At 49.8% G+C, this 21801-nt stretch overlaps 2 protein-coding genes across 5 annotated transcripts in view; one reads left to right on the plus strand and one right to left on the minus strand.

Moving 5' to 3' along the window:
* Window positions 1-2575: 2575 nt before the first annotated feature.
* BHLHE22 (basic helix-loop-helix family member e22) lies at window positions 2576-5574 on the plus strand. Its single transcript, XM_068162478.1, is given in 2 exon segments — window positions 2576-3930; window positions 3932-5574. Coding segments are annotated over 2 exon segments (930 nt in total). The 5' UTR covers window positions 2576-3538; the 3' UTR covers window positions 4470-5574.
* Window positions 5575-13482: 7908 nt separating this feature from the next.
* CYP7B1 (cytochrome P450 family 7 subfamily B member 1) overlaps window positions 13483-21801 on the minus strand; it is a 94165-nt gene continuing 85846 nt past the window's right edge. For 3 of the 4 annotated variants that reach the window (XM_068162479.1, XM_068162481.1, XM_068162482.1), the window contains one exon: window positions 13483-18065. In XM_068162479.1, the coding sequence (XP_068018580.1) occupies window positions 17778-18065 (288 nt within the window). In that variant the 3' untranslated portion in view covers window positions 13483-17777. The remainder of the gene's footprint in view (window positions 18066-21801) is intronic. The other variant, XM_068162480.1, reaches the window with a different exon arrangement.

Below are 21801 nucleotides of genomic sequence, written 5' to 3' on the forward strand. Positions count from 1 at the left end.
CAGCAGAAGTTTACGAGTGCATAAACCTCAAAGACCATTCCTCGGTATTTTTATAAGCCCCGCATTTAAAGCTTCTATAAATTCTGCCTGCTTCTAAACCCAAGTTCCCGTGGACTGCTAAACAGCCACTTCTTTGGGAAGTAGGGGCAAAAGAGACAAATCACAACGAGCGGGTCCTGGGGAGCCTCCTCCACGTTCCTCTCCCTCCTTCTCCCCTCCAAGAGAAAGTTTGAAAGAAAGTTGGCATCGTTAAAGCCCTGCAGAGTCACCGATGAGCACACTGGTGAGATGAGTGGGATGTGTCCATGTCTCAAGCACCAGAAGATCCAGGGAGACCAAGAAAGAAAGGGAAAGGGAAGGGTGAATACCCAGAAGGAAAGGGAAAGAAGATAGAGGCAGAGGGAAAGGGAAAGGGAAAGAAGGGAAAGGGTGAAGACACAGAAGGAAAGAGCGGAGCCAGAAAGGAAAAGGATGAAGATAGTGAAAGAAAAGGGAAGGATTAAGACCTACAAATAAGGGGAAAAGAAGGGATGAAGACCCACAAAGAAAGAGAAAGGGAAGGATGAAGACTAAGAAGGAAGGGGAGAAATAGAAGCAAAAGAGGGGGTTGAACGGACGGGCAGAAGCAAGGACAGGTCCACAGAGAGATCAGCAGCAGGCAGACTGACGGGTGGACAGGGATGAGCAGAAAGCTCAGAGGAGGAGAGAGAAAATTCAGGCACAGAGCACAAATCGGAGCGAGCGAAGGAGAAGAGGAGGCGGCCGGGACCTCTCGTCCTCCCAAAACTGCAGAGAAAAAGAAGAAGATGGGAGGAAGAGTAACACTCCTGAACCCCCAGCTCAGCGGGGAGCTGGAGCCGGAGGAGGAATAAAAGTGCGAGGGGTGAGGTGTCCCCTTTAAACACCAGATGATGCAAGTATCCATCACCACGGGAGTTTCACAAATTGGATATTAAATGGATTAAATAATAAAAACAAATAAAGCAAAGATCACTCTTAAAGCCCTGATGCGACGGTAAAGCTCTTTGTCCGTGATCCGAGGGGGGAAAAAAAATACAGTAATGAAGTTGCTAATTGGCAAACAATAAAGCTGAAATGCCTTCGGATTAATAATGATGGAGGTTAACGGTGGCAGCCCTGGGAAAGGGGGAGGAGAGCTCGGAGCTCGGTGACACTGCGCTTGGACGGCGACCAGGGACAAGCGCAGCAGCCAAAGGGGAGGGCGAAAGGGCTGGGAGGAGGTGAGGACCCCCCCATCTTTTTTTGGAGGGCTCGGCTTGTGTTGTCCTCCTCTGCTGGGGACACACGAGGCGAGGAACTTGCTGTGCTTGTCCCCTCGCTAGCTGAAATCTCAGGCAATGACTCAGGGATCCGCAGCTTGGCTCCTTTTCATTCTTTTTCCAGGTGAAAAATTCAAACGTTTTCTGTTGTCGCCTGCTTCCTTTCTTTCCCGAAACAAGGCACCCAACTGTTCGGATATTACCATTCAAACCCAGGTTCTGTGGCGAACCTCATTTGTGAATCTATTACAGAGATTAATAGATTATTTCTCCTTTTTCAACTAATTCTCAGTGGGGAAATTTAACCATATGGTAAGGAGAGAATTAGAATTTCATCACATTAGAGCAAAATGTAATGAAAAGAGCCCAACACCTGGGGCCAACTCCGAAAGCCACAATTAAAAGGGTTTTAATGAAACCATGAAACCAGAGAAACCACCCCCCCAAAAACCAAATTTCATAGCCTTCGGTAATTCTGCCACATAAGAAGGATTTACTGGGAGTGTTGGGAAATATTGTTTCTACTGGTGTGAGAAGAAGGGAAACCCACCACTAAATATCCGGAGCGCTGACAGTAGAGCCAGAACAAGATGCTCGCCTCCAGTATCAGAGGAGCAATGGGACAAAATTCATGCCAGCCCTCGGGGTGATGCCAATTCACGCTCCTGGGAGAGCTCAGGAGAGCGTGTGCCCGAGGAGGAGTCCCTGGGGAGGAGAGTAGAGAATCGGGAGAAGTGGGGGAACTGGGTCTGTTCTCCTCCAGACACAGACGGTGGCATCCCGGTGTTGAAGAGCGGAGCAGGATGCTCCCGGACTCGCCGGAGGGATGGGAGGATGCTGGGGTGAAACTGCAAAGAATTGGTCAATGTTAATAAATAAAGTTGGGGGGGGGGGGGGGGGGGGGGGGGGGCGGGGGTGTGTTTGCTCTTTCTCCCCCCGCCCTCCCTCCTCCCCAGACCAGGTCATTCATAAGATGGAGCTTTGTGGTTTGGTTTGTTGTTGGTTGTTTGGGGTTTGTATTTGAGGCGGATGATCGCTGGAAAGAGGCAAATCTCAAGGAAAGGGGAGAAGGAGAAGAGGAGAGGGGGAACCTCCCTGTAGTTTGGGGTCCCTTTGGCGGGGGGAGGGGGGAGGCTGGAGGCTGGGGACCGCTCGTGGTTGGCTTGGGGTTTATTAATTTATTATTATTATTATTACTTCCCAGGCTATGCTTTTCGCCAAGGCTGGTGGGAGGGGGCTTCAAGTTAATGTAAATGCAAGGGGTGGGTGGGCTGGGGTGGGGGGTGTCACTCCTGACTCCACGGGTAAGTTAGCAGAAGTCTGCTGGCAGCGCTGGGCAGGGGAAGTGCTGGCAGCGGGTGGGTTGTGTGGGGTTGGGTTTTGTGTTGGTTTTCTTTTTTTTTCCCTTTTTTTTTTTTCCCCCCCCTCTCCCCGCAGCGCAGGGCTGTAATTTGCTGAAGGAGGCAAAGAACATCCTTCGATCTAAGCAGGGCTTTTAGTGTGCTCATTGATGAGTGAAAGTCGCCACACATGTCAAGCTAAAGGCAGTTGTTGGGTTACTAACAGGACACAACGTCTTGCAAACATATGCGTTAAGCTGTGTATACAGATGGCAGGGAGAAGAATGGAGCAGGCGCCTCTTATAAAGCTCTAGCTGCTGCCTGTCTCCAGACCTGGGAAATGAAACTATTCAGACTCAGGGCCAGATAGCGCCTGGGATTGTTTGTTACCGTTTTAATCCTATTAATTAAAACGTTAACCTGATTGGGTAGAAAGCTCTGTCCCAACAGGCGACTCTTCCTCATAATAACCTACTCTCCGAGATAATGATGTAAAAGACTCCCCCGTCCTCCGCCGCCGCCGCTGCTGCTGCTGCTTGATGGCTCCGGAAATCTCTTGAAGGTGAATCCAAGCAAGATAAACGGTAGAAGCGGTTGGGCTGGCAACGCACAATGCCCCAGCGAGGAGCCTGCTGAGGGCGAGCCGGAGCCGGAGCTGCAACCGGAGCCGCAAACAGAGCTCCAGTCATCACCGGAGCTATCCACCGGAGCCACTACCGGAGCCACTACCTGAGCAGGAGCATCCGCACCGCCGGGTACCGGGAGCAAGCGGGAAGCGATTTGTGAGCAGCGGGGACTCCCCGGGAGCCGCCCGCCGAGGAGAGGAGCCTTGGAGGAGCGGGCCAGGAGCTGAGGGGGGCGGAGGAGGAGGAGGAAGAGGAGGAGAAGGAGGAGGCGGCGGCGGCGAGCGGGGCACCGATGGAGCGGGCGCTGGGGCTGCCCGCAGAAGAAGACCTCTTCCACAAGAGCCTCGCCGCCTCGGCCAAGCGCATGGAATCCGCCTTCCGTTCACCCCCGGGGCTCGACCTCTCCCACCCCCGCGACCGGCAACCTTCGCCCCTAGCTTGCTACGAAGCGGCGGAGCCCGAGGGGCTGCTGGCAGCCGGTGTCGGCGGGGACCCGCTGGCTCTGCCGCCGGGCTCCGTGTGTCTCAAGTACGGCGAAAGCACCAGCCGCAGCTCGGTGGCCGAGAGCAGCGGCGGCGAGCAGAGCCCCGACGACGACAGCGACGGTCGCTGCGAATTGGTGCTGAGAGGAGCCGGGGGGGACCCGCGAGTGGCTTCGCCGGCGGCGGGCGGTGGCGGTGGCGGAGGTGGGGGGGGGCGGCGGCGGCGGAGGAGGAGGAGGGGGGCTGAAGGCGAGCGAGGGCGGCTGCTCCAACAGCCACGGGCACGGCGGCAGCAAGAAGTCGAAGGAGCAGAAAGCTCTGCGGCTGAACATCAACGCGCGGGAGCGGCGACGGATGCACGACCTGAACGACGCTCTGGACGAGCTGCGGGCCGTCATCCCCTACGCCCACAGTCCCTCGGTCAGGAAGCTCTCCAAGATCGCCACGCTCCTCCTGGCCAAGAACTACATCCTGATGCAGGCTCAGGCCCTGGAGGAGATGAGGAGGTTGGTGGCTTATCTCAATCAAGGTCAAGCTATTTCAGCGGCTTCTTTACCCAGCTCGGCGGCGGCGGCAGCGGCGGCGGCGGCCGCTCTTCATCCCGCCCTCGGAGCCTACGAGCAGGCGGCCGGGTACCCCTTCAGCGCCGGGCTGCCTCCCGCCACCTCCTGCCCCGAGAAATGTGCCATTTTCAACAGTGTCTCCTCCAGCCTCTGCAAACAGTGCACGGAGAAGCCTTAAGTGATGCCGCTGCCGTTGTCCCCCTCGCTGCCCGCAGCCGCCGCGACCCCGGGGAGCGGCGACGACTGGCGGCCGGGATCCGGACCGGGAGTAGCGGAGGGACTGAGAGCTGCCCCGACCCCGTTTCCCTCCTTCCGGCCTCGCCTCGCTTCCTTCTTCATTTCCTCGGGACCGCGATGGCAGACAGAGCGCGGGCGGCACCGGGGAGGGGCGGCGGGGGGGACCGTGGGGAAGACTCCTCGGCCCCAGGAGTGCTGGGGGGGGCTGCTCTTACCGGCCGCCCTCTGCTCGTCCGGACAAAAGAGAGGCCGGGGATGGGCTGGGAGCCGGGGTTAGGATGGGGAGAGGGACGCAGAGCAGCTCCCCAGCCCCGGTCTGTCTCCCGGTGAGGGAATGGGGCCGGGGGTGGAGGTGGATGGGACAAATCAGAGAGGGCACTTGAGCAGAGATGATTTTTTTTTTTAAACTATTATTAGCAGTATTATTATTATTATTATTAATTATTATTCTGAGCCAGGAAACAAAACAAACTTGAAATGTAAACTTATTATTTAAAGCGACTCGCAGAAACAAAAGAGACTCGGAGCATTGCTATGAGAAGACTGTGTTATTTTTTATCGTCTCCAAACTTTGATCCCGTGCAAATGCGCAAAGTTCGGTGAGAGTGAGGTTAAAAAAGAAAAAAAAAAAAGGAAAGAAAAGAAAAAAAAAAAAAAAAAGAAAATAAATTAAGAAAAAAAAAACCGAGAGCGTAAAAAAAAAAAAAGGATAAAGAAAAGAAAAGTAAAAAAAAAAGAAAAGTAAAAAAAGAAATAACCGATGATCAACCAACCCCCTTCCTCCCTCTTCTGTGTGGCTGAAAGTGTCGCATTTATAGTAAAAAAAAATTAAAATAATTAAAAAAAAAGGAAAGGAAAAAAAAAAAGGGGGAAAAAAAAAGGGGGGGGGGAGGGTAAAGAGAGAACTATTTCTGTGCACCTTGTTTCTTCCCACTTCGCAATGATGTGTAAACGAGACACGCTATTTATTTGTTCTTCTTCTTCTTCTTCTTTCATTTGACCCTTCCACGCCAACAATATTTAATCCTGCGTTAAGGTCACGGCGAGGGGGGGAGGGGGGGGGAGGGGGGAGCGGGGGGGAGGGGGGAAAGGGGGGGGCTTCTGTGCGGTGACTTTAAAATGCTTCTCAAACTCTTGTGGATGGAGTAACCTAAACCTGTGTGCCAAGTGGTTTTGAAAGCGTTTCTTTGCCAACAAATACTAAGCGGAACTGTTGCTGTATCCGAGCTGCTTGGGTTGATGAAAGGTCACCTGCATCCTTTTTGGGTTTTTTTCTTTTTTTTTTCTCCTCTATTTTCAATTTTTTTAATTATTATTATTATTATTTTTTAAAGTTGCATCACCCCTGTATTTAAATTGAGCTTTAATAAATTGCTTCAGTCCAAAAACGAACAGGAAAGGTGTATTCTTAACTGCTCAACCAAGCGGTTTTTTTTTTCGCAGAGGGCATCTTGGGGTTTTTGTTTTTTTGGGGTTGTGTTTTTGCTCTAGGACAGGGAATAGCGATTAACTTTTCCAAGGCACCATCAGGAGCAATAGCTGCTGGAGGAAGACTTTGCCAAGCCAATGGTTTTTTTTTGCCCAGGCGTTGTTTCTTTAGAGGCATCACTTAAGCCGCTCGTAACGTGTGTGTAAATTCTTCTGGCTGTGGACGGCCCTTCGGAGTTGAAATACTTTAAAATACTTTAGGCTGGTTTACGGAACGCGTGGATTTCCTCTCTTTTCTGTTCGAGCTGTTATCGTTATTTTCCTCTGGGGAGGGGTGGGGGGGGTGTGGCGGGGGGGGGGGGGGGGGGATGGGGGGGTTGGGTTGTTTTGGAAGCAAAGAAGAAAGACTAAAAAAACAAACCGAGAGATGAAAAGCAAGAAGTAGCTATTTACCCAAAGTGAGCCTTCGGTTTGAGTTTGCATGGCTGGGTGGTTGTCTCTGCCACTCCTAAATCAAGATTTATTCTTTTTTATTCCTCCCCCTCCTACCTCCCCCCCACTTCTTTCTTTTTTCTCCCTTTTCTTTCTTCTTCCCCCCCTTTTATTTCTTTTTTTTTTTACCCTTTCCCCCCTTTCCCTTTAATATTTTTCCTTTCCCTTTAATATTTTTCCTTTCCCTTTAATATTTTCCCTTCCCCTTTAATATTTCCCTTCCCCTTTAATATTTCCCTTCCCCTTTAATATTCCCTTCCCCTTTAATATTCCCTTCCCCTTTAATATTTCTCTTCCCCTTTAATACTTTCCTCCCCCTTTAATACTTTCCTTCCCCTTTAATATTTCCCTTCCCCTTTAATATTTCTCTTCCTCTTTAATACTTTCCTCCCCCTTTAATACTTTCCTCCCCCTTTAATATTTCCCTTCCTTCCCCTTTAATATTTTCCTTCCCCTTTAATATTCCTCTTCCCTTTTAATGTTTTCCTTCCCTTTTTCTTTCTTCCCCCCCCTTCTTTTCTTCCTGTTCCCTCCTCCCCGAGTTTCTTATCATCTCCCCCCCCCCCCCCCCCCCCCTTTTCAACCCTGAGTCCTGCTATTTTCCACTACTTGCAGATAATACAAATTCGGACTGTCAGGTTGGATGGCAAAATAGGAGCCATGATGGATCTGTTGGCAGGTCACGGATGTGTAAAGAGTGATATATATTAAATAGGTCAATCAGCCGCTGACAGCACTGTACGATCGTTTCTATGTGTATCTATGTCGGAAAGAATCTTAAAATATTTTGAACAAACGCTTGGATTACTCTGCGCTTTGTTAATTCTCAAGCTCTGCACTTAAGGAGGTGGATGGGAGAGGGGATCTTTTCTTTTCCTTGCTCTGAATGCACGCACACACACCCCCCTCCCCCCAGCACCCCCTTCCCAGCTCAGGGTGTCCCAAGGAAAGGGACGGTTTGTCCCCCACTCTGCCTTTCTCCGGGAGGACTCCGTGGAACCTCCTCCCAAGTTTGGGAGCCGCACTTCCCCTCATGGACTCTTCGCCAAACCTGCGGGCAGGAGGGGCAAGTAGCTCCCCAGCATTGATCCTTAGATGGGGGGAGTCCCATCGAGTGTCCCCCTCCCTTCTAGGGTATGCGAGAAGTCTCCTCTCCCAACGGCAGCTCCAGAGGCGGGGGTAGGAGAGGATGCGGGGGGGGGGGGGGAGGGAAAGAGAAGGAGGGGGGGGGGGATAAATATTTTCTGCTCCACTTCCCATCAAAAAAGATTAATCAGAACCTGTAACTTTTCAGGAAACATAACTGTAAAGTGCCAGGGAGCTGTGGGAAGGCAGCCCGGAGAGGGTGGGCTCAGCAGCCCCCAGGCAGAGGGAGAAGCGTCTCTCAGCATTTCCTAGACAAAGGCTGGGTGCGTCTAATTATGATTATTAAAACAATTTCCATGACGATGTCTAATATTATGTTAATTTGAAAACAACTGTGTATGAAAACTGTCGACTATAATACCTAAATTCATTTAATGAAACACATCGTTAAGGCAATTAAACCTCCTGGATGTGATTAAGGAACATAATTACGACACTGTTCTGCGCCATAATTGGGTGTCTTTAATCAAGGGGTAAAGTGATCAGCACCACAGCCATTAGTTTGTATTGTTCTGTCTCTGCTGTCCATCATTCTGATTAGGAATTAAGCACCGCCACCAGCTTGGCGTGGTGTGTGTGTGTGTGACAGTGCCACACAGCATCGCAGGACACATTTGCTGCAAGATTTACCGCTTAATATCCCTGCTTTCCCGAGCAGTTTTCCCGGGAAAGAGGAGTTGGAAGGAGTGGGTGATGCTCGGCTCTGCCCGGCTGTGGGACAGGGCAGGGAAAAGCCGACGAGGTCCCAGCAAACTCTTGGAGAAGTCAGGATCTGGGTTAGGGGGGAGTTAAAGGGATGTAGGGAGCCCATATTCTGCCTCCCGGGGTGCGGGGCCGGGGCTAGTCCCTCCCCGAGTCTGCGGAGCCCGGGCGGCTGCTGCCGTCTGTGAAGCATCGGGCGCTGGCTCCGTTCTCCGCCACTTCGAGCGATGAGGAGTGGAATAGAAACGCTTGAAATCCCTCAACCGCCCAGCTTTGGGCTCGTCTGCTCCCCTTCTGGCTTGATTCGGAGCGGGGGAAGAGGGGCTGCTGCCGGTGCTGTCCCTGCCGGCCCATAGCTCCTGTCCCTTCTGCACCAGGGAAGCCACACGAAGGCAGTCCCTGGGCAGAGGGTGTGGAGAGAGGCTCCCCCGCCCCTCTTAACGCTTGCTAGATCGCTGTCACCCAGAAGTGAACATGTCCCCCTCCAAAGGACCTGCTGCCCCATTCCCAACTCTGCCCCGACGGCTCCTTCTGTGTGCGTGTGTGTCCCCATCACTCCTTTCTTTCCCCCCTGAAATCGTCCCAGCATGAGTGACATTGGCTTTCCTAATGTAATGACTTATGAAAGATATAATCATGTGTTAAATTGAATCCTCCGCTTAACTGTTAATGGTGTGCTCTGGGCACATTTACGTATTAGATGCTATGGTAACTAATTACCGGGAGAAGAAGGGATAATGCACTTCCCAGACTTTGACAAATAATTATGAGTGTTCACATCCCTGCTAGCAGGATCTGCTGGAATGAGTAAGTGAATAAATGAATGGGTAAGTGAACTTGTGTGCATGGAAGGGGACTCGGTAATGAATAGTGGTCAAGTGAGTTTTCTTATTAAAACCTTTAATGAAAATGTGATTTAGGGGTAAAGGGGGGGGGGGGAAGGGAGGGGGGGAAAAAAGCAAGCTCGACGCTGCCTCTAAACGTAATTAAAAGGCTCGATATAAACAGCAGAAACATAAATAAGTTTGCTTTTAATTAAAACGCAGCAGTCAAAGTAAATTATCCACATGCTCGGAAACTTTACAGCAATTAAACACTTGATTTTTGGGTGGTGGTGCTGGCTGGGGGGGTGGTGGTGGTGGTGTGTGTAAAACAAACGAGCTCAGGACTCAGCGACTCTCTCCAGCGTAATTTGTAACTCTGCTCGCAGCCGCTGCCAACAGGCCAGAGGGATCCCGAGGACTTAACAAGGATTTAATTTGTTGGAGTGGGACAAAACTTGGGGAAGTGGCGTTGGGTGCCGCGCTGCCCCCCACCCAGGGGCTGGTATCGCTGGCTGGAGTAAGGGGGATGCTCTAGGGGCTGCCGGAGCCTTAATGTTGATTCCCTGTGAAGTGTGGAGCTCGGTTTAGGAAGGGGTTAACCGGCTGCTGTCCAGCGCCCCGCTGCCATTCCGATCCAGGGAGCCCACACTGGTTCCCGGTCTGGTCCCCAGCCCCCAGCCCCAGGGGCTCTGTAGCAGCAAAAAGGACATCTGCTAAATGAGCAAAAAGCTGCAGCCAGTCCCATTTCGCCGCGGTCACTCAGAAACTCGGTGTCACCCAGCCCCCCCGGGCCCCCCGCCACTTCCTTCCCAACCCACCGCCTGGGTTTGCTCTGGCTTGGCTGGTCCTTCATCCCCGGGAAGGGTTAAATCCTTCCCCAAGCCCCTAGTTGCCCTTGTCCTCTTCCACCTGATTCAGAGAGGTGCAATAAAATAGGAAGCAAATTTATGGGCTGTTTCAAGCACTTTACTGCTGTATTTTTAAATTCATAGATATGCGCATCTAAGAAACTCTGCTCTGGGAACGAGCCGAGATGCTGCAGGGAAATGATGTCTTTTAGATGAAATAGAACCGTTTCCTTCCCTAATTGTCTCGGATTAAAAGGAAACAATAAAGAGAAAGAGAGATTTTGAAGGGAGACAAAGCTGGAAATTCTCCTGCCAGCCATAAAGTGCGAGACAGCCCTCAAATTCCCGTCTCCATCCAGCACGGGGGACCGACGCTTCCCTAAAGCAACAATTCTTTCTTCCGAGGAGCTGCCGAACAGATTGCCCCTCTAATGCTATTTTTTTTAAACCCTCATAATTGAGGATTAGGGGCAAACAATCGCCTTTTCGGGAAGAAAAAGCTCCTCTCCCCCAGCCGAAGCTCTCCAAACTCTCCCAGACCGCATCCCTCAGAAGCTTCTCGGGGGTTCTCCCGCTTTTCCTACCCCAGCATCCCTGCAAGAGCAGGTTGCTTTTAGGAAGGGACGGCAGGAATCTCTCTTCACCCCATCCCAGCCCTTCCAGTTTTCTTTTTGGAGGGGATCGGGGGAGTGGAGGGGAGCGGGAGGGTATCAGGTCCCTCCCCGCCGCCGGCCGGGGCATCCCGAAGCGCATCCTGGAGCCATCCCGGAACGGCTGCATTCCTTCCCGGTGCTTCCATCCCTTTCCTCCATCCCCAGCTCAACTAACTGCGGGTCGCTTCTCGGCTTCAAAGCTGCAGCGAGGAGGCACTTTCGGCTGCAGCCACCTGCGATGCTGCTTTGGCAAGAGGCTGCGGTAAAGGTTTTCCTTTTCTTTTCCCTTTTTTTTTTTTTTGAGAAAGCAATTGAAAAACAATGAGCTGGGAAGAGCCCAGGAGCCAGGGAGAGACTTGCTTCCTGGAGAAGGGTAGCAGCCAAACTCCTGGGAAGAAAGAAGTAGTTGGGAAAATGAAGTGCTGGGGAACACAGCCCATGGCAGGGCGTTTGCTGTGCTTACTTCCCCTGTAGCCAGAACTGAGACTTTCATTCAGCTTTTTTTTTGACTCACAGCTGCTGGAGCTTTTTTGGGGAGGGAGGAAAGGTGAAACACAGCCCAACATGTCAGTGGCAAAATGGGGCTAACAAAATCTTGCAGGACAGGACGCTACTCACCTCCTAGCAGGGATGGCTGGAGCTCAGTCTTCCTTGGGCTACTTATCTTGGTGTAAAGAGCTAGGAAGGAAAGCAGATTCCTGCCTTTTAAAGCAATGTAGCCACACAACCTCAGCACCTGGGCTCAAGCCTGATGCACAGGACAGGCTACAGCCAGACAGCAGCAAATAATAAACAACTCCAACTAGAATTTAATTCTTGGCTTTCATATGAGAAAAAAAAAAAACCCAAACCAAACATTTTCTACTCAAAGGCTTCTGTAGAAACCATTTCTCCACTTCTGTTATTACTTAGAAACACAGAAAATGACTTGAGGGTCACAACACTTTATCAAAGCAGAGTTTTCAAGAGGTGTTTTTGTCCTCAGATGATTTTTTTTCTGCCCTGTTGGGGGTTTCATGACACAAGCAGCCAGGCTACACGGGCTGGTTTAGGTGACAAGCAGGAAAATATTTGACTTCTCGTGGTTTGACAGCTAAAATGGCTCTGTTCGTAGGAACGAAGCGTTTGTCAGGCAGAAGTTGATGCCTGGAATGATTTTAGAATGCAGTGAAGAAAACACCCAGAGTCAAACCCAACGTTAGATAAAACACAGTGTTAAGAGGTCTATTAACATCACTCCTTCTCCAAGTGATTTTTCAGACCCTCACAGAAAGCTCACTTAGGAAATCTACCTCCAAAACCCTCACAAATGCTACTTTTTCTTTAATAAACTTCAGTAACTTCTACTGCAACCTGGAGTGCAGCGAGTTGCAGGGTTACAAAACACATTCCTCAGCCCCAGAACAATACTGCAGGTCTGTCTTTTCCAGGATGGATTTTCAGCTATCCCCCTCAGCCACCCCTGACAAGCATTTTGGCACGAAGAGACGAAGAAATGCTGATGGTTTAGGGTAGAACCTTCATTTTAAACACCTGCTTGTAGCATTCAGGGTACAACCTTTGTGACAAACTCCTGCTTGGAGGATTTAGGGTGGCTACAGCAGTACCTGGCAAAGCCAAGCTGTGCTTTGTGGGCACAGGGCTGGGTATTGCAATGATTTTTTTTCACTCCCTTTCCCTTTTAAAATGACTGATTGGAGAGGACAGATTATTTCACATGGGGTGGTGCACTTCGTACCACACAAAGGTCTGCAGAAGGAAAAGCCCAGGAGCTGTGTTTGGGAATAGAGAGTGGATTGAAGGGAAAGCCCAGGAGCTGTGCTTGGGAATAGAGAGTGGATTGAAGGAAAAGCCCAGGAGCTGTGTTTGGGAATAGTGAGTGGATTGAAGGAAAAGCCCAGGAGCTGTGTTTGGGAATAGTGAGTGGATTGAAGGAAAAGCCCAGGAGCTGTGTTTGGGAATAGTGAGTGGATTGAAGGAAAAGCCCAGGAGCTGTGCTTGGGAATAGAGAGTGGATTGAAGGAAAAGCCCAGGAGCTGTGCTTGGGAATAGAGAGTGGATTGAAGGGAAAGCCCAGGAGCTGTGCTTGGGAATAGAGAGTGGATTGAAGGAAAAGCCCAGGAGCTGTGCTTGGGAATAGAGAGTGGATTGAAGGAAAAGCCCAGGAGCTGTGCTTGGGAATAGAGAGTGGATTGAAGGAAAAGCCCAGGAGCTGTGCTTGGGAATAGAGAGTGGATTGAAGGAAAAGCCCAGGAGCTGTGCTTGGGAATAGAGAGTGGATTGAAGGAAAAGCCCAGGAGCTGTGCTTGGGAATAGAGAGTGGATTGAAGGAAGAGCCCAGGAGCTGTGTTTGGGAATAGAGAGTGGATTGAAGGAAGAGCCCAGGAGCTGTGTTTGGGAATAGAGAGTGGATTGAAGGAAAAGCCCAGGAGCTGTGCTTGGGAATAGAGAGTGGATTGAAGGAAGAGCCCAGGAGCTGTGTTTGGGAATAGAGAGTGGATTGAAGGAAGAGCCCAGGAGCTGTACTTGGGAATAGTGAGTGGATTGCAGACCTTTAGACTAATTTGAATCATGTCCAAAAGATGCCAGAAATGCCTTCCCCCCCCCCCCCCTTCCCACCTTTTTCCTCATCTGATAAAAATTTGCTCCCATTTGATCATTTCCAGACTGGATCATTTCCTCAATTCAATTGCTCCATCTCAGCACTGGATTAAAGCCTTGCCCACCCCCACTCCCTCCACCTTGTAAAACCCCCTTTTGAGATCAACAGAAAAAAAAAATTGAAAGGAAGAGCTGTGGATCTGTGAGGAAAGTGCATAAGCAAGCTGGGAAAAAAAAACCTAAACCACCATAGCCAGGCATTGAGTATTAAAATAGAGATATTTTTTATTGTGTGCTTGAAATACAAAATTCACATAAAGAGTTAGAGGAGTAAAACAATGAAGTTTCCATTTTCTGGCTGGGGAATTTCCTCCTTTAAGAGCTTTAACGATGGAAATTAACAATTACAGCAGAACCCAACCCCCCTGTAGCTCCACACAGAATGTCAGTTTGTACAATGAAGGGCAATTCACCACCTTCTGACTGCCAGGCTGTCCCAGAGTTGCAAAAGGAAAAGTTCATTCAAAACTCTACAAGAGAAGTTTCACAGAGTAGGAATTCTCCAGGATGATGCCAAAAATCAGCTGAAAAGCACCAAGTAAAGAACAGCTTCCACCAGGCATCTTCTGGAAGAGATGGGGACGTGTGATTGGCATCAGGTACACAAAGACCAACCTGGGCTTCTGAGTCACGCAATGGGGGGCAAGAGCTCCTAGCAGGGCTGAGGGACACCATGGAAAAGGAGAACATGCAACCTCTGTAGGTTAAAATTAGAGTAATAATAAAGGGGGAAAAAAACCAATCACATTTTAGTATCCAGATGAGTTGATGATGCCACTTCTCCTCCTGGGTGCTCTAAAGGGCCAAATCTATTTTCTGTGAGAGGCATTTTGTTTAGTCTGGAGAAAAGGAGGCTGAGGGGAGACCTTGCAGCTCTCTACAACTGCCTGCAAAGAGGTTAGAGCCGAGTGGGACTGGTCTCTGCTCCCACAGAACATGTGACAGGACAAGAGGGAACAGCAGCAAGTTGCATCAGGGGAGGTTTAGGTTGGACATGAGGAACAATTCCTTCACCAAAAGGGTTGTCAAGGCCTGGAACAGGCTGCTCAGGGCAGTGGCAGAGTCCCCATCCCCAGCAAGGTTTCAAAGCTGTGGAGATTTGCTGTTCAGGGACATGATTTAGCACCAGACTGGGTAGAGTTAGAGAATGGTTGGACCTGATGATCTTAAAGGTCTTTTCCAACTATAATGATTGTGATTCTATGGTATTATGAACATAGCCAGAGGCAGTGACAGCTTCTGCAGCCCCAGGGCAGTGTAGGGAGTGCTCCCCAATCCTGACGACGGCCTCCGAGTGCCTTCATGGAGCTTTCCTGGCAAAGATTTTGATTCTCTCTTACTTTTTTTAATGGAAGCACATCCTACAAATTTAATTCACTATCTAAACCGGAAAAGGGCAGATTTAGACTGGACATTAGGTGGAAATTCTTCACAGTGAAGGTGCTGAGACACCAGAACAGGCTGCCCAGGGCGGTTGTGGATGGAGCCTCCTGGGAGGTGTTCAAGGGCAGGCTGGATGAGGCCTTGAGCAACCAAGCCCAGCTGAGACACTTCCCTGCCCACGGTGGGGAGGTTGGAGCAGATGATCTCTAAGGTCCCCTCCAACCCAAACCATTCCATAAGGCTCTGACTTTGCAGACAATCTGTCCCTTGGACTTTCCAAACAGACACTGCACGATCTGGTCAGCAATTAATCTGGAATTACTAATGAGTTGGCACAGCCCTACGGTGTCCTACCAAATTATGCAGCAGCCTGGGATGCTTTTAAATCAAAAACCTAAGAATAGAACACAATTATCACTACAACAACAAAGTCTTCAGTTTTAAACAATCCACTGTTATGTTTGCAGTTGCCTCAGGTTGGTTTCAAAGTTGGATGCCAAAGGAAGATGGATCACAACTGGGGCAGGAGACATTTCACAGCTTCCATTGAAACAATAATGGAATAAATACACTCAACAGTGTGATGAGCTTGACATCTCCTCTCTCAATAATGCAAGCTCTAATGTCCAAGCTGGGCTGTGAGCTATGGCTGAGTCTGGAATAGCTCCTGCAGAGTAACTGCAGCAGTAACTAACTCCAGTACAAGAATCCCTCCATAAAATACCACATTTTATTCCATGGCACAAAGCAATAATCAGCTTTTGCTGTTGATTAAATGCTGAAGCAAAGTTAAAGCATTTAATCAACTGCAAAGCCTATTTAATGTCAGGGCACTCCAACACTCAGGCATTATTGATATTATATATGAAGAGAAAATGTTTATCCAATAGGCCTGACAAAACCACAATTTTCTGCTCAGAGCTAATCTCTGAGAGCCTTTCTGCTGATGCTTATCAGGGGTGTGTGCTGTACATGCAGGGGCTTGGGCATGAATCCCAGGATCCCAGCACAGTGAGGGTTGGAAGGGACCCCTGGAGAGCATCCAGACCAACCTCCCCACTAAAGCAGGGCACCCACAGCAGCTTGCCCAGGATTACAATGGCCAAGGGGGGTTAGAAGCTCTCCACAGAAGACTCCACAACCTGAATAGCCTGCTCCAGGGCTCCAGCACCCTCACACCAAAGAACTTTCTCCTGTTCAGATAGAATCTCCTGGGTTCCAGTTTGTGCCCCTTGTCCTGTTCCTGGGCACCACTGACAAGAGTCTGGCCCCAGCCTCTTGCCTTCCACCTAGAACCCCACTGGGGCTGCTCTTTTCCAGGCTCAACAGCCTCAGGGCTCTCAGCCCTTCCTCCTCACAGAGATGATCCAGTCAAATAACAACAAATAACTTCAATCCTTGCAATGTTTGTCACAGTTTCCATCCATAGCCACCAAGGACTTTGGAGCAGAGCAAAACTCCTGATTTCACCATGGCACATTTCTGATTTCATGCTGGCACACCCCAAAGAGAGATGTTTTTTTGGGAACACAAGGCAAGGCCCACAGACATGGCTGCTGTCCCATCACAATTATCACCCTGGCAATGGAGACTGGACAGCCACAAGTATCCTCACCAGTCCCTGAAGTGATGGCTGGGAAGAGAGACAGGGTTTGAAAAACCTCCCATTCTACACACTGGGAAATTCATGTCTGAATCAAGAGCTGGTCACCTGCAGAAGCAGGTTGGGCAGCCAGAACACAGAGAACTTCTGTGGCTGCCCAGGCTTTGCACTTGCTCAGATTTTGGCCCCAGGGAAGTGCCTGTTTTGTGATTTGTAGACAGACAAGGCTGCTTCCCAACACCACTCTGCCTGGGCACAACTTCAGCACACCACCCCACCAGTGAAAGGCAGTTTCAGGCCCACACTTGCCCTTGAAGCCCTCTTCCTCTTTTGCCTTTTTGGAGAAATGACCAAAGACAAGGAATAATCCAAATAAACCCAAGGATGTGTCACTGACAAAGCAGAAGGTAATTTTTGAGTTGACAGAATCGTTTCAAACAGGCTCATCTATTTCCTCCCTGAAGAATATACTTCTTATCTCCTTTTTTGGCTCAAAAGCCAAAAGAGATAATTTAGGCTTGATGCAGAGCCTATTAAAATCAACAGAACCTCCCTTCTGACTCTCAATGAGTACAAGGGAGGGGGCTAAGGGGGGGGAACCAAAATCACAGATTTTAATTTCCTTGTGTTGCACCAAAAAACAAAAAAGAAGCCAAGCAAAGCCTTCACCCTCAGTACATAAAAATGAAGTCAGAAATGTGTTGCCAGCAAGACATTCTTGCAGATCATCCCCCACCACCCCACACAGCTTCCATCACATCTCCCAAATGAAGGCTGAGACACTCAAGACCACGAAGGGATCACAGTAAATTAAAGCCAGAATAATAATCATCACTAAAGAGTCTTTCACAACTTCCCCCCCCAAGAAATCAGCTCCTCCTTGCTTGCTGCTGCATAGCTATGAGCAGATGCTGAGATGTCTCCAGATGCTGGGTGGCTGGGACCTCCCAATCTAACAAGGAGGAACTTGTTTACCACCTAAATGGCCTGAATGGCAGCACAGAATCCCAGAATGCCAGGTTGGAAGGGACCCCAGGGATCATCTGCTCCAACCTTGCAGGTGATGGTGTGGTGGACATGAGCTGGCCCAGCACTCTGGCAAGCTGAGCCTTAAACCTGTCCAATGGAGGGGACCCCACTGCTGCCCTTGGGAGATGATTCCAATCTCTGACTGTGCTCAGGGTGAAGAATTTTCTTCTGGAGTCCAAAACAACTCCTGCTCAGCTCATGGCCAAGAGCAAGAGGGTCCATCTTGTAGGGATGTTGGGTCACTGGTCAGACTCTTCACATCACACCTCACTACTCACAACTTGAAGCAGGACAAACGGAAGTTGCACGTCTCCAACATCTGATGTCTACCTCCAGCCTGAGGGCTTCTCTCCTTAGACACAAAAAAGAAGGAGGTAAAAGCAGAGAGGGAGAAGGAAATGTGTCCCAAACCACAAAGCTGAGTGACAAAACAGGAAGGTGGAGATTAGTAGAAGGCATAGAGGCAGCCACTCACTTCCTTCAGGACCTTAGCTTGTAGCGAAAGGCAATATCAACGTCTGGCAGGAGGATACCAAGGCCCATCCGACTGTTATCAAGTCTGACAGCTTTGTTCTCTGCTAGTTCCACATCGAAATGAGCCAACAGCAAGAAAAGGAACATCTTCATCTCGTTCATTGCCAGGAACCTCCCTGGGCACATGCTGATCCCAGAGCCAAAGGGCATGAGGAAGTACTTCAGTTTCCTTCCTGCCTTGTAGAAGGTGGTTTTCTTCTTGCCATTCTCAATGTATCGATCAAACTTGTACTCCTGGAGAGGAGAGAGAGAGGGGGAGAGAGAGGGAGAGGCAGTGAGAGATCCAAGCAGGCACTGACACCACTCCCTTTGCCTGTGCAGCAGGAGTGCTTCCGAGACCCAGAGAACAAGAGGAAAAGGAAGACAAGGAGCCAACAGTTTCTCCTTTTCAGCTGGCTCCAGTTTCATTGACTCCCTTAATCTGTGAAGAACACACTCCTTAAACCCACTTCCTTAGCTCAGCCCTTCCCCATCGAGCCCCTTGGAACTTCCCCCTCTGCCCCACGGAGCGGTGGGGCTGGTATCGATGGTAATTAGCTTTTGAGCGCGTGGGAGCAGGGACAATGGAGCTCAGTGGAAGGACAATTTTCTGGTGAAGCAGCATCACCCCTGCTCAGTGTGCTGTGCACAGCATGAATAAGGATGATCTGCCCAATCCTGCATAAATTAATGCCTCGCACCCGCCCTGCTCTCCCCGGCTAAGAGCAAAGCCCATCCTTCTTCTGCACCCACTGGTGCAGATTATTTGAAAGCCAGACCTGATGCTTTGCAGGCAATTTTCCCTTTGGTTGGAGATGGTTGCTGCTTAATTTGCCACATCTGACCTTCAAATGCTTTGCTCCAGAAGCTGTGAGCAAAGCAGGGACAACCGCCATCACAAAAAGGGTGCTGTCAAGCCAGGCTTGAGGTTGGCACCCAAACCCCAAGTCCCATAAAGTGAACATCTTCTAGACTGGTTTCCAGTAGCAGGATCCCTGTTTAGAGATAATTTGTGTTTTTGAATGAAGGAGATCTGGCATCCTCACTCAGTCAACAGCAAATTAACCACTTACAAAATCCTCCTGCATGCTTTGAATAAAAATGACAGACACTTCTTGCTTATGGTCACTCATTAGCATTTTGTCCTGCTTTGCATACATCTGCTATAGCAGCAGCCATTTGGAGCTGGCTGGGAACAAGTCAGTCAGACAGAAACCAACCTCAACTGATTAAAAAAACCCCACAGCAGAGTGAAAAATGCACTGACACTGATCTGCCCATCCAAGGGATGCATCTGAAACCCACCCACTGGAGAAGAAATGGGGGCAGGGGAGGCAGCCAGTGAGAAAGGAAATGAGGTGCACTGGAGGGGAGGTAACCTTGGCTAGTAAAGAACAAGAGCTTGCTTCTCTAAATGGCAGAGGCCTGGCCCCTCACTCCAAGAAGGATGTTGAGGGGCTGGAGCATGTTCAGAGAAGGGTAACAAAGCTGGGGAAGGGTTGAGGACAGGGCTGGGGAGGAGCAGCTGAGGGAGCTGGGGGTGTTCAGCCTGAAGGAAAGGATGCCGAGGGGAGACCTTCTGGCTCTCTACAGTTTCCTGAAGGGAGGTTGGAGCCAGGTGGTGGTCAGTCTGTTCTCCCAAGTAACAAGGGATAGCACAAGAGGATGCAGCCTCAAGTTCTGCCAGGGGAGGTTTAGGTTGCACGTGAGGAACCATTTCCTCCCCAGAAGGGTTATTACGCCCTGGCCCAGGCTGCCCAGGGCAGTGGTGGAATCATCATCACTGGAGGGGTTTCAAAGCCCTGGAGATGTGGTGCTGAGGGACATGGTTTGGTGGTGACCTGGCAAACCTGATGATCTGAAAGGTCTTCTAACCAAAATGACTCTGATTCCACAAAGGTGACAATCTGTGTTTCCACTAACAAGGACCTCTATTCATTCTCTTTGAACACCCCAGCCAGAAGGAAGCAGCAGGGTTTTTTCCCCCTGGGAAGTTATTGCTCCATCTGAAGCAGCAGAATAACAAATGAAAGCCCAGAATACCACCCCTGCCTTAAAAAAGATTCACTTCCTGAAATGTAAATGCTGCTGGGCTAAAAATCCACAGCTCAATAAGAGCTGCAATAGCTTAAAAAACCCACCCAAGCCAACCCAGCCTGGAGCTCTTCACCTTGTTGCAATGCTTCTACAAGATGAGCCCCTTCAGAAGTGTGGTATGGAACATACAGACACACTGGCTCAACCTTTATACTTCCTTTGTCATCTTAAGAGCCACCTAAGAGCTGTAACTGCTTTGAATGAAAAGATACATCTCCCCATGTGCCATGGCCACAGGTTTCTTGAACACCTCCAGGGATGGGGACTCCACCACCTCCCTGGGCAGCCTCTGCCAATCCTTGACCCCTCTTGCAATGAAGAAATTTTTCCTCATCTCCAACCTAACCCTCCCCTGGTGCAACTCGAAGCCATTTCCTCTCATCCTATTACTTGTTATGAGGGAGAACAACACCCACCTCACTCCAACCTCCTTGCAGGGAGTTGCATAGAGCAAGGAGGTCTCCCCTCAGCCTCCTCTTCTCCAGGCTGAACAACCAACCCCACTCCCCTCAGGTGCTCCTCAGAAGTGGCCAAGTTTAGGGGTTCACTTACCCACTTGATGGAAAGATCTGCCTCAGTGATTTAAAAGCTTTGATGAGTAGAGAAAGAGGTCAACCATGCAAGGCTTCCACTTACACAACACGGTGCCAGCACAGAAGATAGCTGGAGCTGAAATGTATGTATCCAGGAGAAAAAGCACTGCTACAGAATTATCTCGTCAAGCTGCCTGTTTTCCCAGGAAAGTTTTCCCTAAATACATGACAAGCTCAAGACTGCACCTTTCAAAGAAATTCATCCTCCATCTCTATCTGATCCCTCAGCAGTCATTGTTGAAGGCACGCTGCATATTTTAAGAACCAAACAGCACAGTGATTTCCCCACTTCTCGAGAGGGCCCATGTGCTGCAATGGATGCACTGCAATGTGTGGATTGCTCATTCACTACCCAGGAGAGGGAAGAGATGAACTGAAGCTGTACTGTGAAAGCTGAGCAGAGCTGATCCTCAGCAGATACAGGCAAGCAATGGAAATATGGTAATGGTTGGGTGAGGGAGGGGATCCGTTCCTACACTGATGCTTTTTGGTCTAGGACTTAAACAGATGGACTTTTGACAAATCAATAGTGTTCTCCCAAACAAAGTGTTAGGAGTAAGATGAGAAAAGGCTTGATTTGTTGGTTGTTACTTTTTGAGGACAGAAATATTAATCAACTATTTAGAAGGGCAGAATCGTTTCAGTTGGAAAAGGCCTTTAAGACCATCAGTCACAGCACCACAGAGCTGCTGATGTTGGAAGGGACCTTGGAGATCATCAGTCATGGAATCACAGGATCACAAAGATCATAGGATCATAGAATCACAGAACTGTTGAGGTTGGAAGAGACCTTTGAGATCATCAAGCCCAACAGCTCACCCAGAGCTCACCATCCCACCACCACTGCTAAGCACCTGCCACCAAACCACAGCCCTCAGCACCACATCCACATGGCTTTTAGATTCCTCCAGGGGTGGTGACCCCGTGATCTCTCTGGACAGCCCCTTCCAGTGACTGAGAACCCTTTCTGTCAGGAAAATTTTTCCTACTATCCAACCTGAACTTCCCCTGACACAACCTGAGGCCCTTTCCTCTTGTTCTGTCACTTGTTGCATGTGAGAAGAGATGAGGAAGGGATCAGGTAGGAGATGAGGAAGGGATGATCAGAGCCCTTGCCTCTCAGGCAAAGGAGACATTTACCAGCCTCAGCATCACCCACACCCTTCCTCCATGGCACCCTGGGCTGGGGCCAGCAACTGTGGGGCAGCAGCTCTGCCAAGATGAGGCCTATTCAATTTGCATGCAGGTGGTGAACCTGTGAAGCTGCATCAAAGCTGAGGCAGGGCTGGATTAATTTAGAG

Source organism: Melanerpes formicivorus, unplaced genomic scaffold, assembly GCF_026170545.1.
Source record: "Melanerpes formicivorus ecotype bairdi unplaced genomic scaffold, bMelFor1.0.p_v2 SCAF_65, whole genome shotgun sequence".
Classification (NCBI taxonomy): domain Eukaryota; kingdom Metazoa; phylum Chordata; class Aves; order Piciformes; family Picidae; genus Melanerpes; species Melanerpes formicivorus.